Source organism: Camelus bactrianus, chromosome 16 (genome assembly GCF_048773025.1).
Source record: "Camelus bactrianus isolate YW-2024 breed Bactrian camel chromosome 16, ASM4877302v1, whole genome shotgun sequence".
NCBI lineage: Eukaryota > Metazoa > Chordata > Mammalia > Artiodactyla > Camelidae > Camelus > Camelus bactrianus.
The window spans coordinates 58,846,146-58,869,557 of record NC_133554.1 but is presented as its reverse complement, the minus strand read 5'-3'; the positions used below and the strand labels follow the sequence as shown (position 1 = coordinate 58,869,557).

Sequence of the window (23,412 nt, the reverse complement as noted above, 5' to 3'; positions counted from 1 at the left end):
GGAGCTCCCCCAGGACTCTGGAAGGAGTCTGACCAGTGATGTCCATTGGCACGTCTGTCTCCGGAGCTCCTGGCCCAGGGCAGCACCAGGAGGGCCTGAGTGTGGACAAGGCGGGCAGGTCATGGGGCACCACAGACATGGGTCTGGTTCCTGCTTTTAGTAGTGGAGGCCATGACCTTGAGGCCGAGAGGAGGACCTTTGGGGCTGGGGCGCCCTCTGCTGGCTGCTCCCCGCAGACCTGCTGCCACTTCTTGGAGGAGGACTGGGCCTGAGCACCTGTCTTTCCCTGGGGCGGCCGCTCGGGTGATGCCCGTCTTTCTGTTAGTCTCACTGCTGCTGAGAGGCGTTGCTGGCAGACTGTCCCCACGAGGAGCTCGGCTCCTTGTAGAGACGCTGTCTGATGCCCAAGGTCGGCCACGAGGCTCTGCGGGCCGGGTGTGGCCACGCTGTGCACCAGCGTCCCTCACTCACGCCCAGCCTCAGGTCACTCTGCAGCCTGGGTGGACCCCCCCCCCCCAACACTGCGAGGCCTGATGATGGGCGAATTTTGTTTCTGCCGAGCAAATTACTTGGTCCTGCGATGGAATGTCTTGTGCTTCTCCTTCCCTTCCCAGCCCCCTTCTTAGCTCTGTAACCTGCTGGACAGACACCTCCTGTCTGAGCACAGGGGCCTCCTCGGGGGTGGGGGTGGAGCTAGCTGTGGCGCAGATGCCACGTGCTTATTTGAGTCGGTCCTTTGGCCACACAAGGAGCCCAGGGTCTGGCTTCTGCCCGGCAGGGCCCCCCCACTCCAGTTTGTCTCAGACACCGCCCCTCAGCTGCTTCAGGTGCCCCGGGCCACCACCTCAGCTTGTCCCAGGCCCATGTCCTCTGGGGGGGAAGGGAGCAGGCCCGCCTGAATGGACTGTCGTGAGTGCCCCAGACCCGCCACCTCCGGGGGTTCCGCCTGCCCTTTGCCAGGCAGCTTGTGCCCTGAGAGGGGAAGCGGCTGCTTTGTGCCTTGGGGATGAAGTGACTCTTTTTAGAAGTCTCTTCTCCTGGATAATTCTTCAGTTTCTGCCGCGTTTGTCCAACACGTCAAGTGGCTTTGTTAGTGGAGAGAGGTTCCCAGCAGGCGCCATCCTGGCCCGGCTCCGCAGGCGGTCCTCCTGCCACCCTCCCGGACACCCGCTGTCGGGCCTTCTGGAGGGTGAGGCCAGCTGTGTGGGTTACGGGGTGGCGTGGGCAGCGGGAACGCTCAGCTTTGCAGGCTCTGTCTCTTTCTCGCCTTCCTTTTGAGGAGAATTTTCACATCAGCAGTAAGAAGCCCCCCAGCTCCATGCGCACCCCGGCCTGCGGCAAGGGGTTGGGCTTGGGCGCAGTGGTTGTCCCCAGAGAGGGAGGACGCAGGCACTTAGGGTCCCTAGGCCTCAGGTGGTGGATTCATGCTGCCACCCGGTGGCGGCGGCCAGTCTTGCATAGAGTGTCACTCCTCTGCTCCCAGTTAGGTGTAAATTGCACATTGCATTTTGACGTATTTTTGTTATGAATACACATGGAAAATGACGGTCTCCTGTGCTGCTTAGCTGCTAATGATTGAACAGGAAAAAAAGTGACAGCTTAGGCTCCACCATTCGACTGGGAAACGTGATTACAGTGCAGGGAAACCGCCCCGCTGCCCTGCTGACTGGCGGAGCAGCCATGTGGAAACCCCGCTGTGTTATCTGTGCTGCACTTCCAGGCCAGAAGCCAGCTGTGGACGCGGCTGAGGATGGCCGGGATAAGCCGAAGCTGCCTAAGGAGAAAGAGGAGATGGAGCAGGCCCAGATCAAGGGCCCTGTGAACGTGCCCCCGAGGGAGGACACCAAGGAGAAGCCGGAGGAGGTGCAGCTGGATCGCCCTGGTCAAGGTGGTGTGACCCTTCTCGGGCGGGAGGGTGGAGAGGGCTGTTGGCGTCCATGGGGAGGGGCTCTCGGGCCCGCAGGTCTTTCCCTCAGCCCTGCCCGGTCCCGGCCCTGTCTGCCCCTTCATCCTGTGACTCAGACAGAGGCTGCCACTCTTGTAACTTCCTAGAACAGCGTCAGACCTCAGTTGGACAGCAGTCACTTGGTCGGGTGGTCGGTCGGTTGGGATTAGAACTCTGTTCTCAGGCCCTGGGCGGGAAGGCCGGGCCACCCTCCATGCTCACCCACCACGTCCTCTGTCTCCTTCCAGGCGTTGCGGTACCTATGGGCGAGGCCCACCGCCACGAACCCCCCGTCCCTCACGACAAGGTGGTGGTGGATGAAGGTCAAGACCAAGAGGGACCGGAGAATGAGCATCCGTCCAAACATGTGGATGAAAGGGCTCTAGGGGGCAAGGGTCAGGTGGTGCCGCTCCTGCTGGATTCAGAGAGAGAGAGACCCAGACGAGACCAGGCTTTGGAGGCAGCGGGCGGTCTTCCTGAGGTTCCCCAGAAGGTTCCAGAAGAAAATGGTCAGCCAGCCATTGAGCCCGTGAAAGAGGAGCCCGTGGGGCCGGGCGACGGGGCTGTGCATCCAGGGCCCCAGATGGTGCTCCCTAAGGGGAAGGACATCCCAGTGGCAGGTGCAGGGGACAGAGCGGACGGAGTCCCGCCACTGGACCATGCCAAGCCGGCAGAGAAGAGCGAGCCTGGTGGGTGTCGGCTCCTTCGGTGTGGGCCCGGGAGAGGCTGGGGAGGGGCAGGAGGGACTGACCACCCTCACTTCTGTCCCGCTGCCTTTCTCTTCTCGCAAGATCAGCGTGTGAACGTAGCTGGCCTCTGCATCTGGGTAGGCGGGGTGACCAGGAGTCTGGCGATCTGACAGCTAAGCTAATATCTGTCACTCGGTTATTTGCCAGACCGCTAAGCGTCACGTGCCGTGTGCTCCTGCACGTCTGGGCGCACGGGCACAGCTGGCCTGACAGGTGCCGCGTCGTTAGTGCCGTCCCAGGGCTGCTGAGGACGGTTCCTACGTGTTAACTGGCAAAGGTGGTTACCACTGGCTCCCTGCCACAAGCCTGTGAGATTGTTAAATATTTTTTCATTGCCTCCCCGGTAATCATCAGGTTGAATATAAACTGCTGGCAGGGGAGGGAGGGGCGAAGTGGAGGGTGATTTTAGGGAAAACCTGTCACCTCCTCTTATCCCTCCTCTGCGTTCGTCCACGTTTTCTGCAAACCTCCTGAGTCCTCACTGTGTGTGCAGGTGGGCAGGCCCCCCTCCCAGAGAAGCCGGCCCCAGGGGCAGGGCCACAGGCAGAGCCCCGGGAGCAGAGGAATGCAGAGGGACCTGGAGGGGACCACGCCGGCAGCAAGTTGGAGGGTAAGGCCTTTGCTTTCTCACCATGTTCCCCCCGGGGCCTGGAGACATCTGCCCCTTCCAGACGCGGTGACGACAGGGACAGAGCCACAGGTGCCTGGCGTCTCCAGGTGCCTGGCATCTCGGGGGCCTTTCTGGGTCCCAGCCTCTGCTCTCTTGAGCTTCCTGCTGAGGAAAGACATTAAAAAGCCCCCTTCCCACTGACAGTCTCTTCTCTGGCGCCCCCCCCCCAGCCAAAACGTTTTTTAATCTCCTTTTCTCCCCCTTTGGAAAAAAAAAAAGGTCAAGGTCACGTCTAGTACCATTCGTTTTTCATTTCAAAGTAGATACGATAACGTTCCCCACGCGCCGGCCAGGTGTGGGGCATTAGTGAAGGGGAGGCGGGTGACTTCCTGCTGTCCTGGGACCCGTGGCAGCGGCACCATGTCCACCTGCGGTGAAGCCCCGGTGCCAGTCCTGCGGCGCAAGCTCATCTGACTTTTTGTCTCCAGCGAATGAAACTTGCCCTGTGGCCTCCTCTAGGCCTTCCGTCCCGTTTTACTTGCTCCCAGCTCTTCACTGTTAACGACCCCCCTCCTGTGGCCCCACCTGGCCGGGCGCTGCCCCCGCACTAGAGGTGGTGGCAGCTGTCACAGCCGGTGGTCGCCCATCCTGGTTTTTGGTCCCCGCCCAGTCTGAGTCCCCTGTGTCACCGTATTTGCTAGCAGCGTCCGCAGAGCAGCCCTGGGGTGCACTCTGGGTGCTGGGAGTCTGGGTCTGCACATGGGGGTCGCGGGACACTGGCACCTTGCTGCCCTACGAGCTTCCTCCCTCCTCCACGAGCCTCGGGACAGCTGGCCTGGAGGACTGGGCAGGGAGCCGGCCCAGCCTTTGCCCACCCAGAGGCCAGGGAGGCAGAGTTGAGGGTGCTAGCACCCTGTGGCTCCGGAGCACCCCGGGAGCGCCAGGGGTTCCGCCCGTGATCTCTTCTTTGGTTTCAGTCTCATGTTACTGGTCCTGGTCCTTATAACCTGTTGCCTGAGCCTATTTGATTCTTTGACTTTTTCTTTTCTGAAAAGAACTTTCACGGCCTCCTATTCTGCCTTTCTCCACACGCCTCTCGATGGGACATGCAGCTGAGATCAGAAAGATGGTGGCAGGTAGGAGTTGGGAGGGCATCACAGTGAGGCGTTTGTCGGGGTTTAAAGACGCGAGAGCAGGCGGTGTGGGCCCGGGTCCCACTGCACTGTGCGTGGGGCAGACCTCAGGAGCCACACACGGCCTGCCCCCTGCCCGGCCAGGCCGCAGCCCCTCAGGTGGGGCCCCCCAATGCCCCTGCCCCACTTCTTGCACAGATGCCCTGGTTCCTCAGCCCTGCGGTGGCTCCACTGTCACCGGAGCACAGCCGAGTGCAGCCTATGAGCACCTGTCCCCCCAGACAGGGCGGGGCCTGTGTGTGACTTCCGCCATGTGCACAGCCTGGTATTGATGGATTAACATCCGCATGGCTCCATCCCATCCAAGAGCTTGGGGCCCCGGGGTGGTGGGCCCGGCACCGCCACTCTGCTTCATGTCTGTCCCACCTGCTCCTGGGGGGTTGTGGTGGACTTCCCCGCTCCAGCCTCCTTCCACCAGGCCAGTGAGGCGGAGACCCGCTCACTGGGGATGGGTGGTGCCAGCAGCGTGTGCACCACACCCAGGGTGACAGCATGGCCGTGGCCAAGGGGGGCAGGCCTCGAGCCCGTGGGGACACGCTGTGTCCTCATCTGAAGGGGTGAGCAGAGCCCCAGTCCGACCTACAGAACCCAGGCTTTCTCAGGCAGGCACCTCGATCACCTTAGGATGTGTGGACGCCAGCCTGGCAGGGAGCAGGGGCCCATCCTCCCCGTGGCTGGCCTCGGCACGTCCCTCACGGGCCTGCCTGGCCACATGTCCCGGCACCGGCCTCTGGGAGGAGGCCAGCCCTGCCCTGTCTGGAGGATCACAGGTCATCATTATGGAGGACAGGCCAGCCCATCCGTGTCTGCCAGCACGTGGGCCCCCTCTGGGGTGTCGGCTTGCGCCACTCACAAAACGGTCTTCCTTCTTCCGATTTGAGCTTTTATATCTGGCGACCTGTGCACGTGTCGTCTGTCATAGTCTCCTGTTTGTAGACAATCATGTTTAAAAGTGACTTAAACCGAGGCTGTTGGCTGAGAAGAGCTGACTCGGTGCCAGGACGTTCGTGGTGCAGCGTGAGCGGCCCGCATGCTCAGGGTCCAGCCTCGGGGCCTCCTCTGGGTCCACGGTCTGCAGGGGGCTTCCTCCCATGCCGGCTGCAGCTGCCTCCCTTCAGCTCACCTGGCGCTGCTCCGTGCCAGCCGCAGCCGGCTTCCTGGGGGAGGTGGGGCCGGTGGCAGCGGCGTCACAGCCTCCGTCTCTCTGAGGCCCCAGCTCGTGTCTCTGCTGAAGAGGAAGATGGCTCCGATTGTGTTTAAGTCTTTCCTTGCAGGAAGCTCTCTTAAAGCACCAGTGTTCTTTTTCAGAATAGCTCACAGGTCCCAGGTCCCAGCCCAGACTGCCGTCATTGCTGTGACCTCCCTCTTATGGGAGGTCATTATGGGACCTCCCTCTCGGCCCCCATAAACCCTGGGACCAAAGCAGTTGGAAGGGTGTCTGGTCACTGGAGAGGCCATGGCTCTGCCCCGGGGTGGCCTGGGTGCTGGCTGAGCCAGCTGGACGGAGAGGAGCAGCCAGGGGATCTCGGGGAGGGTCCCGCAGGCCACCTTGGCATCTCTGTGCACATCACGCCACCTTCAGCCTAGCGTAGTGCCTTTGCAGCCGGCAGGCTCTGACTGTGTGTGTTCTCCGGTTTTCTGAACACCAGAAGCTGGCCGGGTGGAGATGCTGGACCATGCTGTCCTGCTGCAAGTGATAAAGGAACAGCAGGTGCAGCAGAAGCGCCTCCTGGACCAGCAGGAGAAGCTGCTGGCGGTGATTGAAGAGCAGCACAAGGAGATCCACCAGCAGAGGCAGGACGGCGGGGACAGTGAGGATGGCAAGTTGGGGAGGGGGACCCGGCCTGCAGGGGAGGGGACTGTGGCCGTGCCCGGTTGGGGAAGGGGGCTGTCACTTAACACATAGATGCCGGTGTCTCCAGGGTGGGTCCTGGGCAGCGGGATCTGCCCCTGTGGCCTGATTTCAGTTGCGGTTCGTGTTCCTTAGTTGCCGGCAAGCCCGGTTCTTTTAGTCCCTGTGTCGGTAGCTTCTGCTCACTCCTGTGGCTAAACCAGGACTGACTTCACTTGCAGTGGACGTGCAGCCCGAGCCCGGGGTCGCTGCGCCCAGAGGTAAGGAGCAGGAGGCCCACGACACGGGGATGGCTGAGCGCCCCCCTCCATCTCCTTTGGAAGCCGGGCCCGGCGCTCCCAGGCACCTCCCCGCTCCGCCCCAGGGGCACAGCCAGCGCCCAGTGGAGGAACCCGAGGGGGCTGCAGGCAGAGCCCCGGCCGCACCTCCCGGTGATGCTGACCTGGAGCCCCAGGCTGCCCAGGCCGAGCCGAGGGAAGGCAGGCGGGGCGCCGTGCCGGAGGCCGCGGGAGCTGGTGTGCAGGTGCGGGTCCCCGTGCCAGACCCTGCCAGGGTGCTCGGGAGCCTGGAGAAGCACGGTGCTGGAGGACTCCCTGGGCAGAGTCGGGACGTTTTTGGTGGAGTCTCCCAAGAAAGGAAGAAATCCGGAAAGGAGGCGGCAGCCCCGGGCACGGATGTTCAAGCGGCAGACCCGCTGCGGGTGGGGGCGGCGACTGGGGACCTGCAGGTGAAGTCCCAGCAAGCGAGCCAGGACCAGGCGCCTGCAGGCCTGGCCAGCAGGTCGGGGGGAGCAGCCCCTTGGGCCCAGGCCGGGCTGCATCAGCCGGAGCCCCGGGCTGTCTCTGCCCCGGGTCAGGGCGGGCAGCAGGGCGGGCATCCGGAGACGAGGAAGGAGACCCTCGGCAGGGACCACATGCCCGCTCCCAGGGAGGACGCCGCCATCCAAAAGACAGAGCGGAGGCCAGACCCTGAGCTCGGGCCCAAACCGGCCATGCCCGGGGCTCAGAAGCTAGACAATGCCAAACCCAATCGGGACCTGAAAGTCCAGGCCGGCTCTGACCTTCGGAGGAGACGGCGGGACGTGGCTCCTCAGGCAGAGGGGGGCCCGGCCCCGAACGACGGGGTCGTCATCAGCTTCAACCCCCTGCCCGACGTGCAGGTCAGCGACCTCCGCAGCGCCCTGGAGGCCCAGCTGCACCAGGCTGCAGGCGGCGCCCTGCGGGTAGTCCAAGGCCGCCAGATCAAACAGTTGCCCGGGGCCCTGGAGGAGCCCTGAGCCCAGCTAAGCGCCTGCTTCCGGTCAGCTGGTCTCGCTCGGCCTCACCCAGGCCGCCAGTGAACCTGGACGTCCCGGAGGTCAGGCTGGGAGTGGAGTCTGACCGCTCTCGCGCTGTGGCCCCGCCTTCCAGATGAGCCCTGCCATTGCTCCTGCGGTGACTTAGTCCACTGCAGCTGCGAGGAGAGACAGCCTCTTGGTGAGACCCTGGAGGTGTGGCTCTGCGTGCGGCCTTGAGGTCTGTGACCCACTACCTCCCGTGCAGCTGGGGATCAGCCCAGATTCCAGATTGAGGAGCCACCGGCTGTACTGGCCCCCAAGCTGCTGAGTGACTGTCACCTGACCGCCGCTGTTGTGACTCCAAACGCTGCTTTATCTGAGGCTCCCTGAGTGTCCTGCAAACCCTGAGTAAATCTCTGCCCTCACCCCACCCACAGCGAGTGCTGCTTTGCCTCTGAGGGGCAGGGGGGCCCAGGAGTCCAGCCACGTCTGCCCCACCCCGCTCCCTGCTCTGCACACGCTCTCTGGTCTCCCAGCCACGTTGTTGTGAGGTTTTAAAAAACAAAACACACCGCTGACATCTAATCAGTGTGGTTAGTACCGAGGTGACTCACCCAGAGGACAGCTTCAGTCCAGGATCCCAAACCACAGACATTAAGTGCCTGGGTGACGCGTGCTGGGGGCCCCGCTGCAGGGCTGGGGGGGCGGTGACAGAGGCTGCCTCTCACTTCTCCCTGGGGCAGCTTTCCCCCACCCCTGCTCTGCCTCTGCTCCAGGCCACCCCCACCAAACTGCTCAGCTGTTGGAAGGGTTTTTGTGGTGTTTTGTGTTGTATTTTGTTTTCAAGTGGCAGAAAGGCCGATGGTCACCCCCTGGCCCCCGAGGGTGATCGGCAGACCCAAGAGGGGCTGGGGGACAGTGCTTTGCTTTCCTCCATCTGGGTTCCGTGGCCAGTGGTCCAGCCAGAGCAGGCCGTCAGGCCACCAGTGGGCAGCCCCTCGTGTTGGCAGCTTCACTTGGCAGACATGGGGCCAGGCTGGCCTGGGCGACAGGGACAGGACCCTGTCTGTACTCCTGTTCTAGAGTGAGGCCACCACGCCCAGCCCTGGGAGTAAGGAGCCAAGGCTTAAGCTGTGTAAGGCTAGGGCCCCTGCTGGTGGGGCTGAGCCCTCAACCCACAGCTGAGACAGGTGGACAGTACAGAGCTGCACATGGTGACTTCTATGCAGCGATGCAGCTGCAGAAGCAGCAGAAATGCTCTTCGCTGCATCCTGACACCACTTTGTTGAATTCCCTTCAATACACAGCGTCTGGAAGACGAGTGAGTTTGGGCAGGTCAGGAGGGCAGGGTCGCTCGGGAGGCCTGTGAGCTGAGTGTGGTGTGTAGGGGGCGGCCTGGCTGGTCGCCAAGCAAGTCCGCAGCCCTGGGTGTGAGACGTGAGCACCGTGGATTGGGGTTTGAAGGGCTGGCAGCAAAGAGCACCTAGAAGGGGCCAGAGCGCATGTGCTCAGCGGAGATGCTGGGAGCTCTGGCCAGTGGGCTGTCAACGGTCAGAGCGGAGAGAGCACAAAGGGTTGGGTGAAGCCCATCCTTAGGCCAGACACATGTGCTGGGGCCGCACATCAGGTCCAGGCAGACAAGAAAGTTGAGCGGAGGTGCTTAGCAAGTCCATTTTTGCTGGCCCGCCCTCCTCCCTCTGGCCCGCGGCCAACCTGTGGGTCTCCGTCACCCCAGGGATGGGGAGTTGTGTCATCAGTTCCTGATCCCGAATCCGAGTCTGCTGTGAAATGTGACCACCCACTGGGACAGACTGACAGCCATGACGCCCTCACACAGCCTGTGGCTTCCCCTGAGGCCGCCCTGGGAGCCACATTTCACTGAGATGGGCATCCCGGAGACGTGGGGTTTCACCACTAGGGGGAGGGTCGGACTAACGAGCGTTTATGAGGAAACAGCTCTGGGGCTCTGGGACACGGGCTGGGTGGAGCCAGAGGACAGTAGGACCCCCACCCCCTGGGGAGGGGTCTCTGGGAGCAGTCCTTGTGTGCCCCACAGGCGGTGCTCAGGACCTTGGGATCTTGGGGCCCCAGCACTGGGGGTCCTGCCGAGTCTCCCTGGACCCCCGCACACTGCTGCAGCCTAACCTTCTTCTCAGGACAAGGGGCAGGGGACTAGAGCCGGCAGGAGCCTGGCCGGGATGTGTCTGGGCTCTGACTCCAGAGGCTGCAGGAAGGTGAGGAGCTCCCCACTGGGGAGTGGACCCTGCTGCCTCGGTGGTCTCACCACTGCTGCGTTCCTAACCCACCCCTTCCTCCAGGCCGGAATGAATCATCAGTGTCTCAGCCCTGCAGCGCCATCTTCCCCTCTTGGTGCCGTGGTTCTCTCTGTCTCATAAACTATCAGTGACTTCACTAGACTCAGATGACGTGCTTTTGGTGAAGATTCTTTAAAAAGTGAGACTGGTAAAGCAGCGTGTTCCAGGCCCACACGCTCACCCTGCAGACAACAAAACAGATCTGGTGCCGCCTGACTGCGCTTTACTTTTGGTTCCCTGCATCTTGTTCTACCCCAAACCCTCACTTGCGCGAGGCTGGAAAACCCACTCCCCTCTGCTCGCGCCTTCTGGGCCTTTTAGTCCCAAGAGCTTTCGAGGTGTTAGATGTCTGCCCCTGGGGGCCGTCCGTGCCACGCACCCGGGACGTGAAGTGGAGCATTTGGTCCTTCCTAGCGGCCTCCCGTCAGGGTCTTCTTGGCCTGGAAAAGAAAGTGTTTTGTCTGAATGGGTGGTTTCCAGATAAGACGTGGCAGTGAAGTAAGAAAACTACCACACCAAATGCCACCTTCTGGCAAATACCTTACAAAGAGCACAGCTCTGGATGGGTGGCGGGGGCCCCTGGGACTGGGTCTCCAGTGCGGCCTTCACAGGCCACGGGGCTCTGCCCCGTGACATGAGCCATGCCTGTCTGTGTTAGGCCCCGTGCAGGGCCACCACCATGTCAGGTTGAGTCCTCACCAGGTGGCAGGAACCCCTTCTACAGAGAAAACTCTGAGGTCAGAGGTGCTGAAACACTGGCCCAGGGACAGGGTGTCCGGGATACGGCTGGAAATGGAGCCCAGAGCCCTCTGCCCCACATGCGGGCCCACGGGGCCTCAGGTTCCAAGCAGGATGGGCAAAAATGGGTTCATTGGCACATGCCCTCAGGTGAGAAGCTCCCAGGTTCCCTGTCCTGAGCTTCCAGATCCCAGGGTCTATGGCCGGGTCCCCCTCAGCGGAAAATGGCACTAGAGGCAGCGAGGTGCTCCCGGGGGCCAGACATGACAGAGACAGAGCGTGTTGGGACTCACTGATGACCAGGTGCGTGTGGTGGGTCACTCCTGCCTAACCACGAAGGGCGGCAGGGAAGGACAGTGATCTTATCTCACGTGCAAATCCCCCCAACTGTGACCACAGAGTGGAGGTTTGTCCCCTCCTGGGGGAAGTGCTGTAAGTAAAGCAGGGTGTCTACCAAGAGGCAGGAAGGAAGTCCAAGGGACACGTGCAGGGCGGATGAACGGCCCATGTTGGATCGGAAGTTGGTGACAAGGGCTGAGGCTGCACGTCCCAGCCACAATGGCAGATGGAGAAAGGAGTTCTCTGAGCACTCCGGGAAACGAGGGACAGCCCGCGTAGTCTCAGCCATCCCGGAACGTCAGTCGGTTGTCTCAGATTCCCTGAATTCTGCCGAGCTGACCCAACTGCCCTCTCTCTGGTTCAGTTTTCTGGGTCAGCAGCTCTGATTCACTGGTATCATGGCCCATCCCAGACACACCAGGCCACGGGGACTTACGGCTGTGACACCTTGGGCACTAGCTCAAGACCCTATGTTAAAGGCTCATGACAGGCAGTCTCAGCCCCTTTCCCCTCTCCTTGAGACTCTGAACTTCCAGCTTGGTTCCCCAGACAGTTCCTCCCCCCTCGGCTCCCAAGAGTTGGTCTCCTCCAGTCCTGCTTCCTCCTCATCCTTTATGAAAATGCACCGACGCCACACCGTGGTTCTCTCTTGTGCACAGGGCTTAGCGATTTTCACCCGCATAGCATTTGACCAGATGGGCATCTGAAGGTGAGGCACCTCAGAATGGAAGGTCAGAGGAAGAACTGAGTCCTGAGCCAGGAGAACAGACTGTTTCCAGCGCAAGAAGGGGCCGGTGGGCTGGGTGGAGGGCTCCAAAGCCGCTGCAGCCTCGGTAATAACGGCAAACCCAAGATACACGCTCTACTGGTTCTCTTTCCCCTCCGAAATGGGGTAGTCGTGCGCCGGGAGTCGGAGTGCCCGGGCTCAGCACACGCTAGGTAGACCCTCGGTTGTCACTGCCCAAGCGCAGCACATACGTGGGTCCTAAACACCAGCGGGTGCCAGGACGCCTGCTCTTGGCGCCCTGGGCTGAGGTTCGTTTTGGTATTAACCCCCGCGACAGTACCACTTAGGGTTACAAGGCGCTGGGGGGCACACGATAAAGGTGTTGTTCCCCCACCTCACGGACGCGCGAGTTCCATGGTGGCGGCGGTTGCGCCGGCTAGTGGGCCGCGTCTGAGGCTAGCGCCCACCGCTGAACCCAGAAGGATGCCGGCGGTCCCGGGCAGGCACGTGGGTCCCCGCCCCCAGTGTCCCTCCCCCGGGCGGGGCGGAGCCCACCTACCGCGGCGGCGAAGCAGCTCCGCAGGGCCTCGAACTCCTGCGCGCAGAGGTCCTTCCTCAGACGGCCGCCCGGGGCCGTGGACGCCTGCACGCACCTGCCGTAGGCCGCGGCCTGGGGGCGGGAAGGAGACGCGCGAGGGTCGCGGCGACCCCTGCATCCGCCGGTCACCCGTGCAGACCCCTTCGCCGTCGCTTCCCGGTCACCACCACCCCACCGCCGCCCCACGCAGCCCTTCCTGCCCCCGGGAAGGCTCCGCACCTCGGCCCCACAGGCCGCCAGGCGCTCGGGGAAGGCGCGGAGACGGCTTCGCACGCGACCCCACACCGCTCCGTTCCCCGACATGAGCGGCTCTTCCTGGCACTCGTGGGCGCCGCCATCTTAGGTCCGTCCTCTTCCGGCGCCCAACAGCTTGATAGGTCGGCGGTCCCGCCCATCACGTTTCCTCTGCCTCGTACTTGGCTAGGCTTCTCCTCGCCTCTGCCTCTCCTCCGGAACCGTGCCTGGTTCCTCAGAGCCCTGCAATTGGCTTGTGGCCTTGTCTATCTTTGTCCTTGGACTTTAGATTGGTTCAGGCTCAAATTGTTTACTGAAGTCGGCCTCAGGGCCCGCCCCACAAGAGCGATTGGCCAGCGAGCCCAGGCCAGGGCAGTGACTGGAGGGGTCCCGGCCCTGGCGGAAGCGGGGCGGGGCGGGGCGGGGCGGGGCGGGGCCGGAAGGTGACCGGCATCATGGCGGCCACGCCGCAGCTGCGGGACCGTCTGAGCTTCTTGCACCGGGTGAGTGCGGGCGGCCCCGGCCTCGCCCCGGGCCCAAGCTGGCCACTTCTGTGGCCCTGCTTGGCCCCAGCCTGGTCCCCGCGCTCCGGGCCCTCCGGCTCCTCCCGGGCTCGGTGTCCCCTCCGTCCTCCTCCGGCCCCTCCGGCTCCTCCCGGGCTCGGTGTCCTCTCCGTCCTCCTCCGGCCCCTCCATCCCCTCTATCCCCTCTGATCCTTCCGACCCCTCCCACCTCTCACTTCGCCTCTTCTCCCTCCTTCCCGGTCCTCCGACACCGCAGACCCCTCCTCTTCTCCCCTCCGACCCTTCCGCCCCTCCCACGGCTGGGGGGCCGCACCGCACGTACTTGGAGGGGTCAGGTCAGACCACCGCAGTGTCAGGTCCACTGGGGACTGTGAGACCCCTTGAACAGAATCCAAATCGGAGAAGAAAGCCGTGGGACCCAAAGTTTTGTTTTTTTCAACCTAATTTTAAGTAGCATTAGAGAAAAAGAAACCCAGTGAACCGTGAACTCCACAGTAAACACAACCAGACCCTGGCCTGGGAGCAGGGGAATACCGTTTATTCCGCAGCCCTGATGGGAGGGAAGGCCCTGCGCACCTCTCCAAGCTGTGGCAAGAGGGCCGGACGTTTTTAAGGTAGAACCAGGGAGGAGCGGTGCCCAGCTGCAGAGTTAGGCGGAGTGGGGCAGTGTCGGTGGGGTAGGCTGCTCTGTCTGATAGCTGGCAGTTATCCTCCTTTGGGGACTGGGAGACAGGCCCCGTCCTTCCTGGTGGTTATGTTTCCAGGAATGGCCTCCAGGTCCTTCAGAAAGAGGCTCCTGAGTTGTAGGAGGTCCACATGAACAGCTGTAGGTTCTTTTTAGAAAATGCTCCAGGAGTGGGAGGCTGGGGCTTGTCACCAGGTGTAGGCCAGAACTAACAGTAAATTCTCCTGGCGCCTTGAACTTCCTCAGGCAGGTGTTTGGGGGGGGGGCTGGGCTTACCCTGGTGCTTTTAGAAGCCCCGTCAGTTCAGCTCCCCTTTTGGTCTTGGTGGACAAATCATGTAAGCAGTGTGCGCACACAGCCTCAGATGACATTCAGGCAGGTCTTGTGACACTAGGCATCCACCAGTCAAATTGCGTCTGTGGCCAACGCCTCACAGTGCACCTGAGGCCTTCTGTCCTGTCTACACCGAGCCTCGCGCCCCGCAGATGCACAGTGATGGGGGAGTGGGTGTTTCCCGTTTTCACGTCTGTAAACAGTATGTTTCTGTGTCGAGTGAGCACGTAACATAAAGGCGTTTGTGCTCACAGGTAACTGTGGGACGCTCAAGGAATTAAGTTGTTCTTGCTCTGACTTATTTCTGTGGGGCCCATGCCCAGGAGTGGAGCTGTGGGGCGGTCAGTCCGAATGGTTGTGTCACGTTGCTGATCTGTGCTCCAGGAGAAATGGAACCTTCCCGGTGCCCTGCGCGGGAAGGGAGCTCGTCTTGAGTTGTTCGGGTATTTTTGCCAGTTAGTAAGTGGGTACATGTAAAGTCGCCTTTACGTTGTTGTGTGTCTGTAAGCATAGGGCCCTGGGGGCCGTGACAAATCCGGACCCAAGCAGAGGGCCCGTCGCCGTGGAGACCACCACCTTCCGGGGCGTTTGTCCCACCCTCCGGCAGGGAGGCTCCTGCGGGCTCCCTGTGGCCGTGGGACCGCAGCTGTCCTGGCCGGGCCCCCTGACCAGATGGCACGTCAGCAGTAGGATGTGTGGAGACTGGGACCGCTGCAGCCCTGCAGACAGGGCCCTGTGGTCCCCTCGGCAGCGGCTGGCCTCCCGGCTGCCGCGGGCCCCGTGTACGCGGCCGCTCACTGTGGGTGGGGCTCCGCTCCTTTTCAGCTCCCGATCCTCCTGAAGGGCACGGCGGACGACGATGTCCCGTGCCCCGGCTACCTGTTTGAGGAGATCGCCAGTATCCTTCCCGCGGACGCCTGGGGGCTGGGGCAGGGTTCCTGGGCTTCTCCTGCCCGAGGGGCCCACGGCCCCGTCCCCGTAGTAACCAGTGTGGGCGGGGCCTAATGGCCGCATTCATCCCAAACCAGGGCCTGGGATGGGTGCCTGCGGCGGGGCGGGGCGGCTTCTTCCCCGCCCCCCCCGCCCCCCCCCCCCCCCCCCCCGGCCAGCGCGGCCTCCTGCAGCCCAGGGTCAGCTCGCCCCTTCCCTAACCCGAGTGCCTCCCAGAGATCTCGCACGAGTCCCTGGGCAGCAGCCAGTGCCTCCTGGAGTACCTCCTGAGCCGCCTGCACAGCGGCTCCGGCCGCGTGAAGCTCAAGGTGAGTCTGAGTGTCTCGGCAGGCCCTCCCCGGGGTCAGGTCGAGGCCCAGGTCCTGCCCCAGGGTGAGGCCGGCGGCAGGGGGCTCTGCTGGGCGGGGTCCCCTCCTTTGGGCCCAGCTTGGCCCCACCTGTCTGTCGCCCCAGGTGCTGAAGATCATGCTGCACCTGTGTAGCCACGGCTCCCAGTCCTTCCTGCTCATCCTGCAGCGCAACCCCGCCTTCATCCAGGAAGCCGCAGGTACGGGGTCTGCCCGGCCAGCCCCACCGAGGCACAGGAGGCACAGGGAGCAGGGCGGCTGGGGCAGGTTGCAGCCGGATCGGTAGCCTGGGCCCCTGCCTCCCTGACCCTCACCCGTGCTTCCCCATCCACGCCGTCATCCACTGCCAGCACCTCTCTCCGCTCCCACCACACAGGACCCTTTCCTCCTCCCTGCCCGGCAGGCTCAGCTGGGGTCTCCTCCAAGCCCTGCATGCTCTCAGCCTCCCCCCGCCCGCCGCCCCACTCCTCCACTGCACTTACCACGCAGGGCGGAATGACCGTGTCTGTCTCTGAGCCCTGCCAGGCCTTTGCGGCCAGACCTTTCCCGTCTGCCCCTGTGACCTGTGTGCTGTGGGCTTTCGGCAAGCGTCTGTGCTGCCGTCCCTGCCACGGGCTCTCTCTTCTCCCCAGGGCTGCTCCCCGGGGCCCTAGTAAACCTTCCGCTCTCGAAGGGCTGTGGGAGGACGGGACTGGTGAGGCCATCAGGAGAGGTGGGGCTCTGGCCTGTCGTGATCCAGGCGACAGGTGGGTCTGGGGTGGAGTCCCGTCCCTCACCCATTCCCTGGGCCAGGGCCGTCCCTTCGCCTCTTGTTAACACAGACTTGCGAGTTGGGGGCCTGAGGTCTGCTCTTTGGGTGGGGCGAATGGAACAGGGAGGCCTTGGCCTTCAGGCAAGAACCCACCCAACCGAGCTGTCCCCGAGAGGGCAGCGCCACGATGGGGACCGAGTCCTCTGGCCACCACTTGTAGGAGATCCTCGGCAGTTACGGATTATGTCCCACCCGCCGGGTGCTGGGACCCACCCCCCTGCACCCTTTACTGCAGATGGGGCTGTGGCCCTGGGCAGCTGTGTCGGTGCTTTGGAGATGGAGCAGCCTGGGAAGGGGCCCAGAGGCACCAGGGCTGGGGTGCACCCATCACAGCCGAGCTCCCCAGAGCTCGTGCCCTGCAGCAGTCCTGCTGGGTCATCCTCACCAGCCGGCAGGTCACGATGACCCACTGGGCAGCTCTCACAGCTACGGCGGGTGCCGGGGGTCACCTCTGTCCTGGTCCCCTGGAAGAGAGCAGGTGAAACGGACTGAGGGCAGCAGACCAGGTTCTCTGTTGGCACCAAAATCTCTCCAGCTCTGAGCACTGGCCCCAGGGGACGGTGCGCAGATAGGCCTGCATGGGCTGTGAGAGGAGGTGGTGCTGGGGCGGGGGGGTGCACAGAGAGGACAGTCCTGTGTCTGGGGTCCAGCAGGGTCCTGCAGGGAGGGTGGGAGCTGCGGCAGGAACGGCAGGGAGGTGCTGCTGTCCCTTCACTCCTCCTGTGTCCGGCTGCCCGCCCAGCTGGTTGCGGGGCCATGGTCTGCACACCCTGGGGCTGGCACCAGCCAGATGAGAAGAGAGATGCGTTTGGACAGAGGAAACAGGCAGGCCCTGCTCTCGCTCTGAGCCCTGAGAGGAGGAGGTAGTGAGGCACGCGCGGTGGTGGGGGTTGTCCCCTGGGGAGTGCGAGGGCCCTGAGGCAGGGAGAGCCTGGGCTGGGTTCAGTGCAGCGGAAGCTCACTTGATGAGGCACGACTGAAGCTTTACGAGAGGAGACGATTTAGGCTGTGATGAAGAACTTGAGATTTATTGTCAAGCCCCTGGGATACTCGAGGGTTTTGAATTGGACGAGGCCCCATTCGGGTTGCCTCTGAGTGGTGGCGGGGTCCGGGGAGGTGGTTGGGCTGCTGGTGCGAGAGCCCAGGCAAGAGGCGGCCATGGGGTCAGGGAGCGACGTGCCCTGTGGTGCCCCAGAGGTCGGATCTCAGCCTCATGGCTTGGGGTGTGGGCGAGGAGGAAGCCGAGGGGCTGCGAGGGCCGGGCTGTCGTGGGCTTGGGTTGGCGGGGCATCTGTGCTTTATAAAGCCCACCCCGGCCCCACAGACCCGGGCTGGCGGGGGGCACGGAGCTCAGGCTGCCCATGCAGGGAGGGGGCTTGCAGGCCACGCCCCTCGAGGTGGTCCACAGGGCCCAGCTCGGCTCTCCTCTCTCTGCCTCGTCTGCAGTTTTCACAGGCCCCCCGGACCCTCTCCATGGGAACAGCTTGTACCAGAGGGTGCGGGCGGCTGCCCAGGTGAGCCCAGGACCCCGGTTGCTCCCTGTCCCCCAACCCGGGGCCCTGGCTCTACCCCTGCTGCATGGCTGGAGCCCTGTGCGTGGCCCTCTGGGGAGGGGTATGTGCGGAGCAGGGGCAGGGCGACAGCGGTGGGCTCACGGCAGTGCTGAGTGCCTGCTGTCTTCACCCAGGACTTGGGGGCTGCCCTGTTCTCGGACGCCTTGTCACCTCCGCCTCCCTCCCAGCCTTCCAGGGCCCTGCCTCCAGCAGGTATGCAACCATGTCCAGCCCGGGGGGCCGGGTTCCCCTCTGGGCGGGCTCGTGGTCCCTCCTCCCCTAGCGTCCCGGGTGTGCGCACTGCTCCTCGGAGGGCCACTGACGCGGGCGTCACCGCAGGCATGGGCTCCCAGTCCAGGCCCCAGAGCGCCCTGCAGGGCTTCGGCTACAGCAAGGAACGGGGCCACACAGGTGAGTGCTGCAGGGGCGAGGGGCCGGCCGAGGGGGCGAGGGGGCGAGGCGGCGGGTGGGCCCCTCAGGCCCCACACTGACGTCCCTCCCACCCCTGGCAGCAGGGCAGGTGTGGTTGGCTCTGCTTAACTGACAGGTGAAAAGCCAGGTTGAAGGTCAGCCTGCACTTGGGCCCCCAGCTCTGCTCCTCCGAGGGCAGAGGGCGGGGGCCCCAGCTGTGACAGAGGTGACCTAGGGCAGGAATGGTGCCAGCCATGCTTGCTGGGGGTGCCTGCGGCTTGCAGCGGGGCCGTGTGGCCCTCTTGTGGGCTCTGGGCTGTGTCCCGCTGTTGTGCTGATGGTCCTGGTCCTGGTCCCCGCTCTCAGTCCCCTGGCCCTTCTGAAGTTCTGATCCCTGAGGTGGGTCTGCCTTGGAGACCTCACCTGTTCTTAATTTGGGGGTGATGGTTGGATCCCCTCCTTGGGGTGCTCACACAGGAGAGCCCCCAGCACTGGACATGAGCCTCCCTAAGCGCCCACGGAGGTTTGGGGCTCTCAGGACAAGCAGGAGGCCCCTTGCTCCGAGGCGGGGACCCAGGGGACCCAGGGGCACAGCTGAGCTGTAAGCTGCCGAGTGTTCAGGCTCCACTGGGCCAGAGCATGCTGAAATGAGTTCACCGGGGAAGCTTCCCGAAGGGCCTGGTTCCTCTACATGCCCTCTGCTCTGTGCAGCTTGTGTCCTGACCTCCAAGCCATGGGTGGGGAGCAGCGTGGAGACAGGGCATGGGGGTGGTGGCTGTACCATCTCCCCTCTCCCTCTGGTGCAGGCTCTGCAGGTGAATCCTTCCTGTCCACCATCCAGAAGGCCGCAGAGGTGGTGGCCAGCGCTGTGCGCCCCGGGCCTGAGAGCCCCAGCACCCAGAGGCCCCTGCTGCGGGGTAACGCCTACCAGCCAGCCGTGACGCCTCCAGCCAGCCTCAGCCCCCCTACTCCTGGGAACCCACTCCCCGTAGCCGGCCTGGGCGCCCGAGGTATCAAGTGACACCCCTCGCGCAGTGGGGTCTGGCTTCCCCTCCCAGGGCTCCGGGCTTGTGTCACCTGCCGGCTGGGTGGGAGCAGATGGAGGAGGAAGAAAGCAGCTCACCTGTGGGGGGGGGGTGTACAGGCCCCGCCCTCCTGTCCCACACCACCTCTCAGAACTCAGAGCCAGCCGCCCAGGTGATGAGTTCCACGTGGCCTCTGTGGTGGCTGCATCCAGACCAACCATACCTTGTCCCTGCGCTGTCCAATGTCTTTGTCCATCTGCTCTGGGTGGGAGCTTCGGTGTAACAGCCCCACCAGGAGTGGGTCCTACCCAGGTCCCAGCTGCTCAGATGCAGGACTAGGGTTGAGCTGGGACGAGAACCCAGCCCCAGCCCTCGTCCATGCATTCGACACGTTTGGGTGGCTGTGCGGGACGGCAGGGACACCCGAGGAGGACCAGGCTCCGGGGCACGTGTGTTCTGGTGCACTGGGGGAGAGGACGGCCAGATAGCTGTCCGTGACCTCCACCTCCACCTCACTCAGCAGCTGCCATCACATTTTCATGGCTCAAAGGAAGGGTGTCAGGACTCACCGGGATTTGAGAGCTGCTGTGCTGGCACTGTCCCCGCTGCTCTGCACATCCAGCCCCCGCCTGGCCCTGGTTCCTGACACGGCTTCCTGCGTCTTCCGGGCGGGGCGGGTCCCCTGGGAGGGTGTGCTCCTCTCTGCCCCCGTCTCCCCTCACCTGGTGTGTCCTGGAGCTGGAGCCCAGGTGGCCGCCCCGTCCACATCTCGGGACCCAGACCCCAGGCCTTTCCTGGATCTCCCTGTCCCGGGATCCTGGGGAGGCGGACACGAGGCCAGCCTGAGGCCCCAGAGGGCCTTACCCTCAGTCACTGTCTCCCCCAGCAGTGAGACGCCAGCCTGGGCAGGCCGGGGGCGGCTGGGATGAGCTGGACAGCAGCCCCAGCTCTCAGGGCTCCTCCCAGGAGGACGGCGCCCTGGGCGGGGCCTCAGACTCCAGCAGTCGGTCGGGCAGTGACAGCCCCTCAGTTACCAGCCGGGCGCCCAGTGACCTGGCAGAAAGGTGAGCCTGGGCCCAGGGCAACCCCCCCAATCCCAGCTCCAGGATCCCACCGGTCAGGGAGGCACCCTGCTCTGTCCTGACCTGCATGCCTCCTACAGGGTCGAGGCCATGACCCCGGGTGACCACCAGCAGGAGCTGAGCCTGGTCCGGGCTGTGACTCGGGGGCCGCACGCCTTCCTGAGCCGAGAGGAGGTGCAGCACTTCGTCAAAGAGTGAGCCCCCCACCCCGCCACTCCAGGACCCCACCCCTGCACCCCCCGCCCTTGCCCCAGCTCTGCGCCCCCACCTGGCCCCTGGCCCCTGCCCCACTGCCCAGGTGCCCCCGTGCAGGTGTGGACTCCTCAACTGTGAGGCCGTGCTGGAGCTGCTGATCCGCCACCTGGGCGGGACTGGCGAGCATGAGCAGATGGTGAGGGCGGCTGCCGCGGGGCGGGGGGGTGTCCTGCCCTGGAGACAGGTGGGGGGTGAGCGCAGGACTCCCGTGAGGGTCCTTGCTGACCGCAGGCCTGCCCCGCAGAGAGCCCTGGGGGCCATCGCTTCCCTCGGCTGCACCGACCTGCTCTCCCAGGAGCGCGTCCTGCTGCTCACCCGGCCGCGGCTGCGGGAGCTCAGTGCGGGCCACCCCGGACCCGTGACCAACAAGGCCACCAAGGTGAGCGGCGGAGCGCCGCCCCCACCCCGCTCCCCAGCCCCCAGGCCCCAGCGCCCGCTCACGGACTCTCCCTTTCCTGCCTGCTGCCCCTGGAGCAGCAGTCGGGGGCTTGGCGTCTTCCCATTCCTGGGACCCCACACTTGCCCTCCCCGCTTCCTAGCAGCTCTGTCCTTTGGGCAACGCCGTCCCCCTCATGACTCATCTTACACACGGCTTCCTGCAGGAAGCCCTCCTTGGCTGCTTGGATGGATCTATTCCTCTGTTCTCCGCTGTGTCACAGCTCATGGGTCTGAGCTCTGCTTCCAGGTCCCCAGCTCCTGGAAGACGGAAGTGGTTCTGTGTGTCTGAGTTCTCTTTCTGCTAACAAGTGTCGGGGAGCAGCCCAGGATCTTCCTAGGGGCCTCTAGGCAGCAGCCAGGCCCTGGCCCCTTCATCCGCTGTTGGCTTCCCATTTCTTCTGTGGTGGCTGAAAATTCAGCTCCTTAGTCACCTGTCCCTAACTGTCCTCCCCAGCGCTGCTGCTCCCCAGGGTGGGACGACAGGAGAACAGGTGGGAGCAGCTGGCTGGCCCTCCCCTGCTCTGGGCGGCGGCACTGAGGCAGGCACTGGGGCGGGGAGGGCCACGTCGTCCGTGACTCCTGAGGAGCACAGAAGCCTCACCGATTCCCCTTTTCTTCCCTCGTCCAGATCCTGAGACACTTTGAAGCCTCCTGCCAACAGTGGCCTCCTGCCCGGAAGCCCCCAGCTGAGCCCGGCCCCACAGCTGCCCATGTGAGCCCATCAGACCTGCTGACCGATGCCCTGCCTTTAGCCGGGGACCAGGCCTTCCTGCAGCCTCTGAGTTCAGCTCTGTTCACACCCAGGAGCACTGCTCCCCCATCAGGGCTGCATCCTGGCCCTGTGTCCCCCACCCCTCAGGACGGCTGCCTGCTTCCAGCCCCTGGGGATGCTGTGGAGACCGAAACCAGACTGGCAGCTTCCACAGAGCAGGGGCTTGGATCTGAGCGGGGCCCGGTGGGCATGGACACCCGACAGTGGGGGCCAGAGCTGGGCCCGGGCCCCAGCGGCAGCTCCCACTCCTTGTTTGCTGGCATGGAGCTGGTGGCCTGTCCCCGCCTGGTGGCGGCCGGGCCTGCTGTGGGGGAGCCCCGCCAGGCCCCCTGGACGTTGTCTCAGAGGATGGCAGCCAAAAAACCGTCTGGCTCGGAGCCATCGGCTTTCGCCTTCTTAAACTCATGACCTCGTCAGCCTGGGCCACCAGCAGAGTCCCTGGCCCATGCTCCCAGGACCCCCCAACTTTGTCCTGTCCCCAGTGCCTACAGCCCCCATGTCCCATCAAAGAGTGTTTCCCCTCAGGGGTCTGCAGTCAGCCTCGCCCTCCCCCTGGTCTCTTCCCCTTGCCCACTGAGGCCTTGGTGCGGGCGGGCAGCCAGCCAGGCAGGCTCAGTGGACGGCCCATCCCGTGATGAGACCAGCCACCAATAAAACCCAGGTGATACTTCAGGAGTCCACGAACCCAGCAGATTCAGGCCAGCACTGCGGGAAGGGGTCGTTCTTGCCCATGGGGGCCTGCTCCCCAACCTTGCGTCAGAGGCAGGTTCCCTGTTTTTCTTCTGGTGGGGCAGGACCCCCTACAGTCTGCCCCGTGGATGTGGTGACCAGGGAGCAGCCCTGAGTGCCCGCAGGACGGGCACAGAACGAGGAGCTGAATGCTCGCTGAGACTGGCAGCCCTGCCTCCTGCCTCACGGCCGTCTGGTCTGGCAGGATGAGCACACTGTCCATCTTTCCATCTGCCAAAGGGATCAGAAGGGAGGGCAGAGGAGCAGATGGCTTGGTGTGGCCTGCCTGGAGGGCACGGGAGCGGAGGCCTGGTGACCGAGCTGAGACGTGACACCCCTCGGACCTGCCCCAAGTCCCTGGGGTCCACACAGGCACGCAGAGCAGGGCGCCAGATGAAGGCGGGGAGGGCCTGCCTGCAGACGGGGCCCAGCCTCCCCGCCCCAGGCTGCTGTTCACAGGCAACGGTCCTGGGAGGACCCCAGAGCCACCTCGGCCACCCCCACCCCGACCTGTCTCCTTTGCCAGGGGCCGGCTGCCTGGGCTTGGATCCCCACAGCAGTGGCTGGCAGGACCTTGCTAGTGCTCCCCGCGGGCCCCCGGGGGAGGCCCCTGCCCGCCTTCTCTCAGGAACAAGGATTGTTGTGGGTTTGGAACCACTGCTCGGGTCTTGGTTTGTTTTTGAGCTCAGATTCCTCCCTCAGCAAGGAGTGGGGTCGGCTGGGTCCTAGGCAGCCTGGCACCTTCTCTTCATCAGGCTGGGGCCCTGTCCAACATCAGGTCCCTATGTGGCCCTTGTCAGCTCCCTTTGCCATGACCGTGGCCTGCAGACTGCACGGCACCTTGGACGAGAGCTCTGGCTCCTAGAGCCAGGGACGGTCTGGGGTCACACCTCCTAGATAAACACTGCTTTTAACACGAA

At 64.0% G+C, this 23,412-nt stretch overlaps 3 protein-coding genes across 8 annotated transcripts in view; 2 read left to right on the top strand and 1 right to left on the bottom strand.

The window, feature by feature from the left end:
- SLC38A10 (solute carrier family 38 member 10) overlaps positions 1 to 8,055 on the top strand; it is a 34,684-nt gene extending 26,629 nt beyond the window's left edge. For 2 of the 3 annotated variants that reach the window (XM_074343946.1, XM_074343948.1), the window contains 6 exons: positions 1,721 to 1,888; positions 2,194 to 2,634; positions 3,188 to 3,304; positions 4,360 to 4,440; positions 6,147 to 6,317; positions 6,571 to 8,055. In XM_074343946.1, coding sequence (XP_074200047.1) covers positions 1,721 to 1,888; positions 2,194 to 2,634; positions 3,188 to 3,304; positions 4,360 to 4,440; positions 6,147 to 6,317; positions 6,571 to 7,625 — 2,033 coding nt within the window. In that variant the 3' untranslated portion in view covers positions 7,626 to 8,055. The remainder of the gene's footprint in view (positions 1 to 1,720; positions 1,889 to 2,193; positions 2,635 to 3,187; positions 3,305 to 4,359; positions 4,441 to 6,146; positions 6,318 to 6,570) is intronic. The other variant, XM_074343947.1, reaches the window with a different exon arrangement.
- Positions 8,056 to 10,053: 1,998 nt separating this feature from the next.
- NDUFAF8 (NADH:ubiquinone oxidoreductase complex assembly factor 8) lies at positions 10,054 to 12,720 on the bottom strand. The gene is made up of 3 exons (XM_010950672.3): positions 12,562 to 12,720; positions 12,304 to 12,414; positions 10,054 to 10,380 (listed from the first exon to the last, which is right to left on the bottom strand). The coding sequence occupies exons 1-3, from the start codon at positions 12,643 to 12,645 to the stop codon at positions 10,351 to 10,353; spliced, it is 225 nt and encodes a 74-aa protein (XP_010948974.1). The 5' UTR covers positions 12,646 to 12,720; the 3' UTR covers positions 10,054 to 10,350.
- Positions 12,721 to 12,991: 271 nt separating this feature from the next.
- Positions 12,992 to 23,412, top strand: TEPSIN (TEPSIN adaptor related protein complex 4 accessory protein). 4 transcript variants are annotated; one of them, XM_074343949.1, is made up of 14 exons: positions 12,994 to 13,079; positions 14,944 to 15,016; positions 15,286 to 15,377; positions 15,523 to 15,616; positions 16,049 to 16,162; positions 17,674 to 17,741; positions 17,915 to 17,993; positions 18,120 to 18,191; positions 18,998 to 19,201; positions 20,103 to 20,280; positions 20,379 to 20,492; positions 20,611 to 20,689; positions 20,798 to 20,932; positions 21,620 to 23,412. In XM_074343949.1, the coding sequence occupies exons 1-14, from the start codon at positions 13,032 to 13,034 to the stop codon at positions 22,169 to 22,171; spliced, it is 1,902 nt and encodes a 633-aa protein (XP_074200050.1). In that variant the 5' UTR covers positions 12,994 to 13,031; the 3' UTR covers positions 22,172 to 23,412. The 4 variants fall into 4 exon arrangements, with proteins under 4 accessions (XP_074200052.1, XP_074200050.1, XP_074200053.1 ...); XM_074343951.1 differs by having other exon boundaries at positions 12,992 to 15,016; positions 15,288 to 15,377; XM_074343952.1 differs by lacking the exon at positions 16,049 to 16,162.

What these genes read in the sequence shown, in the direction of transcription:
- NDUFAF8 (XM_010950672.3), bottom strand. Translation starts at nt 12,645, where the DNA reads ATGTCGGGGAACGGAGCGGTGTGGGGTCGCGTGCGAAGCCGTCTCCGC. An exon ending in TGGCGGCCTGTGGGGCCGAG is followed by an intron (nt 12,415 to 12,561) that starts GTGCGGAGCCTT and finishes TCCCGCCCCCAG; the next exon opens with GCCGCGGCCTACGGCAGGTG. An exon ending in GGAGCTGCTTCGCCGCCGCG is followed by an intron (nt 10,381 to 12,303) that starts GTAGGTGGGCTC and finishes TTTCTTTTCCAG; the next exon opens with GCCAAGAAGACCCTGACGGG.
- TEPSIN (XM_074343949.1), top strand. Translation starts at nt 13,032, where the DNA reads ATGGCGGCCACGCCGCAGCTGCGGGACCGTCTGAGCTTCTTGCACCGG. An exon ending in CCTGTTTGAGGAGATCGCCA is followed by an intron (nt 15,017 to 15,285) that starts GTATCCTTCCCG and finishes AGTGCCTCCCAG; the next exon opens with AGATCTCGCACGAGTCCCTG. An exon ending in CTGGCGAGCATGAGCAGATG is followed by an intron (nt 20,690 to 20,797) that starts GTGAGGGCGGCT and finishes CCTGCCCCGCAG; the next exon opens with AGAGCCCTGGGGGCCATCGC.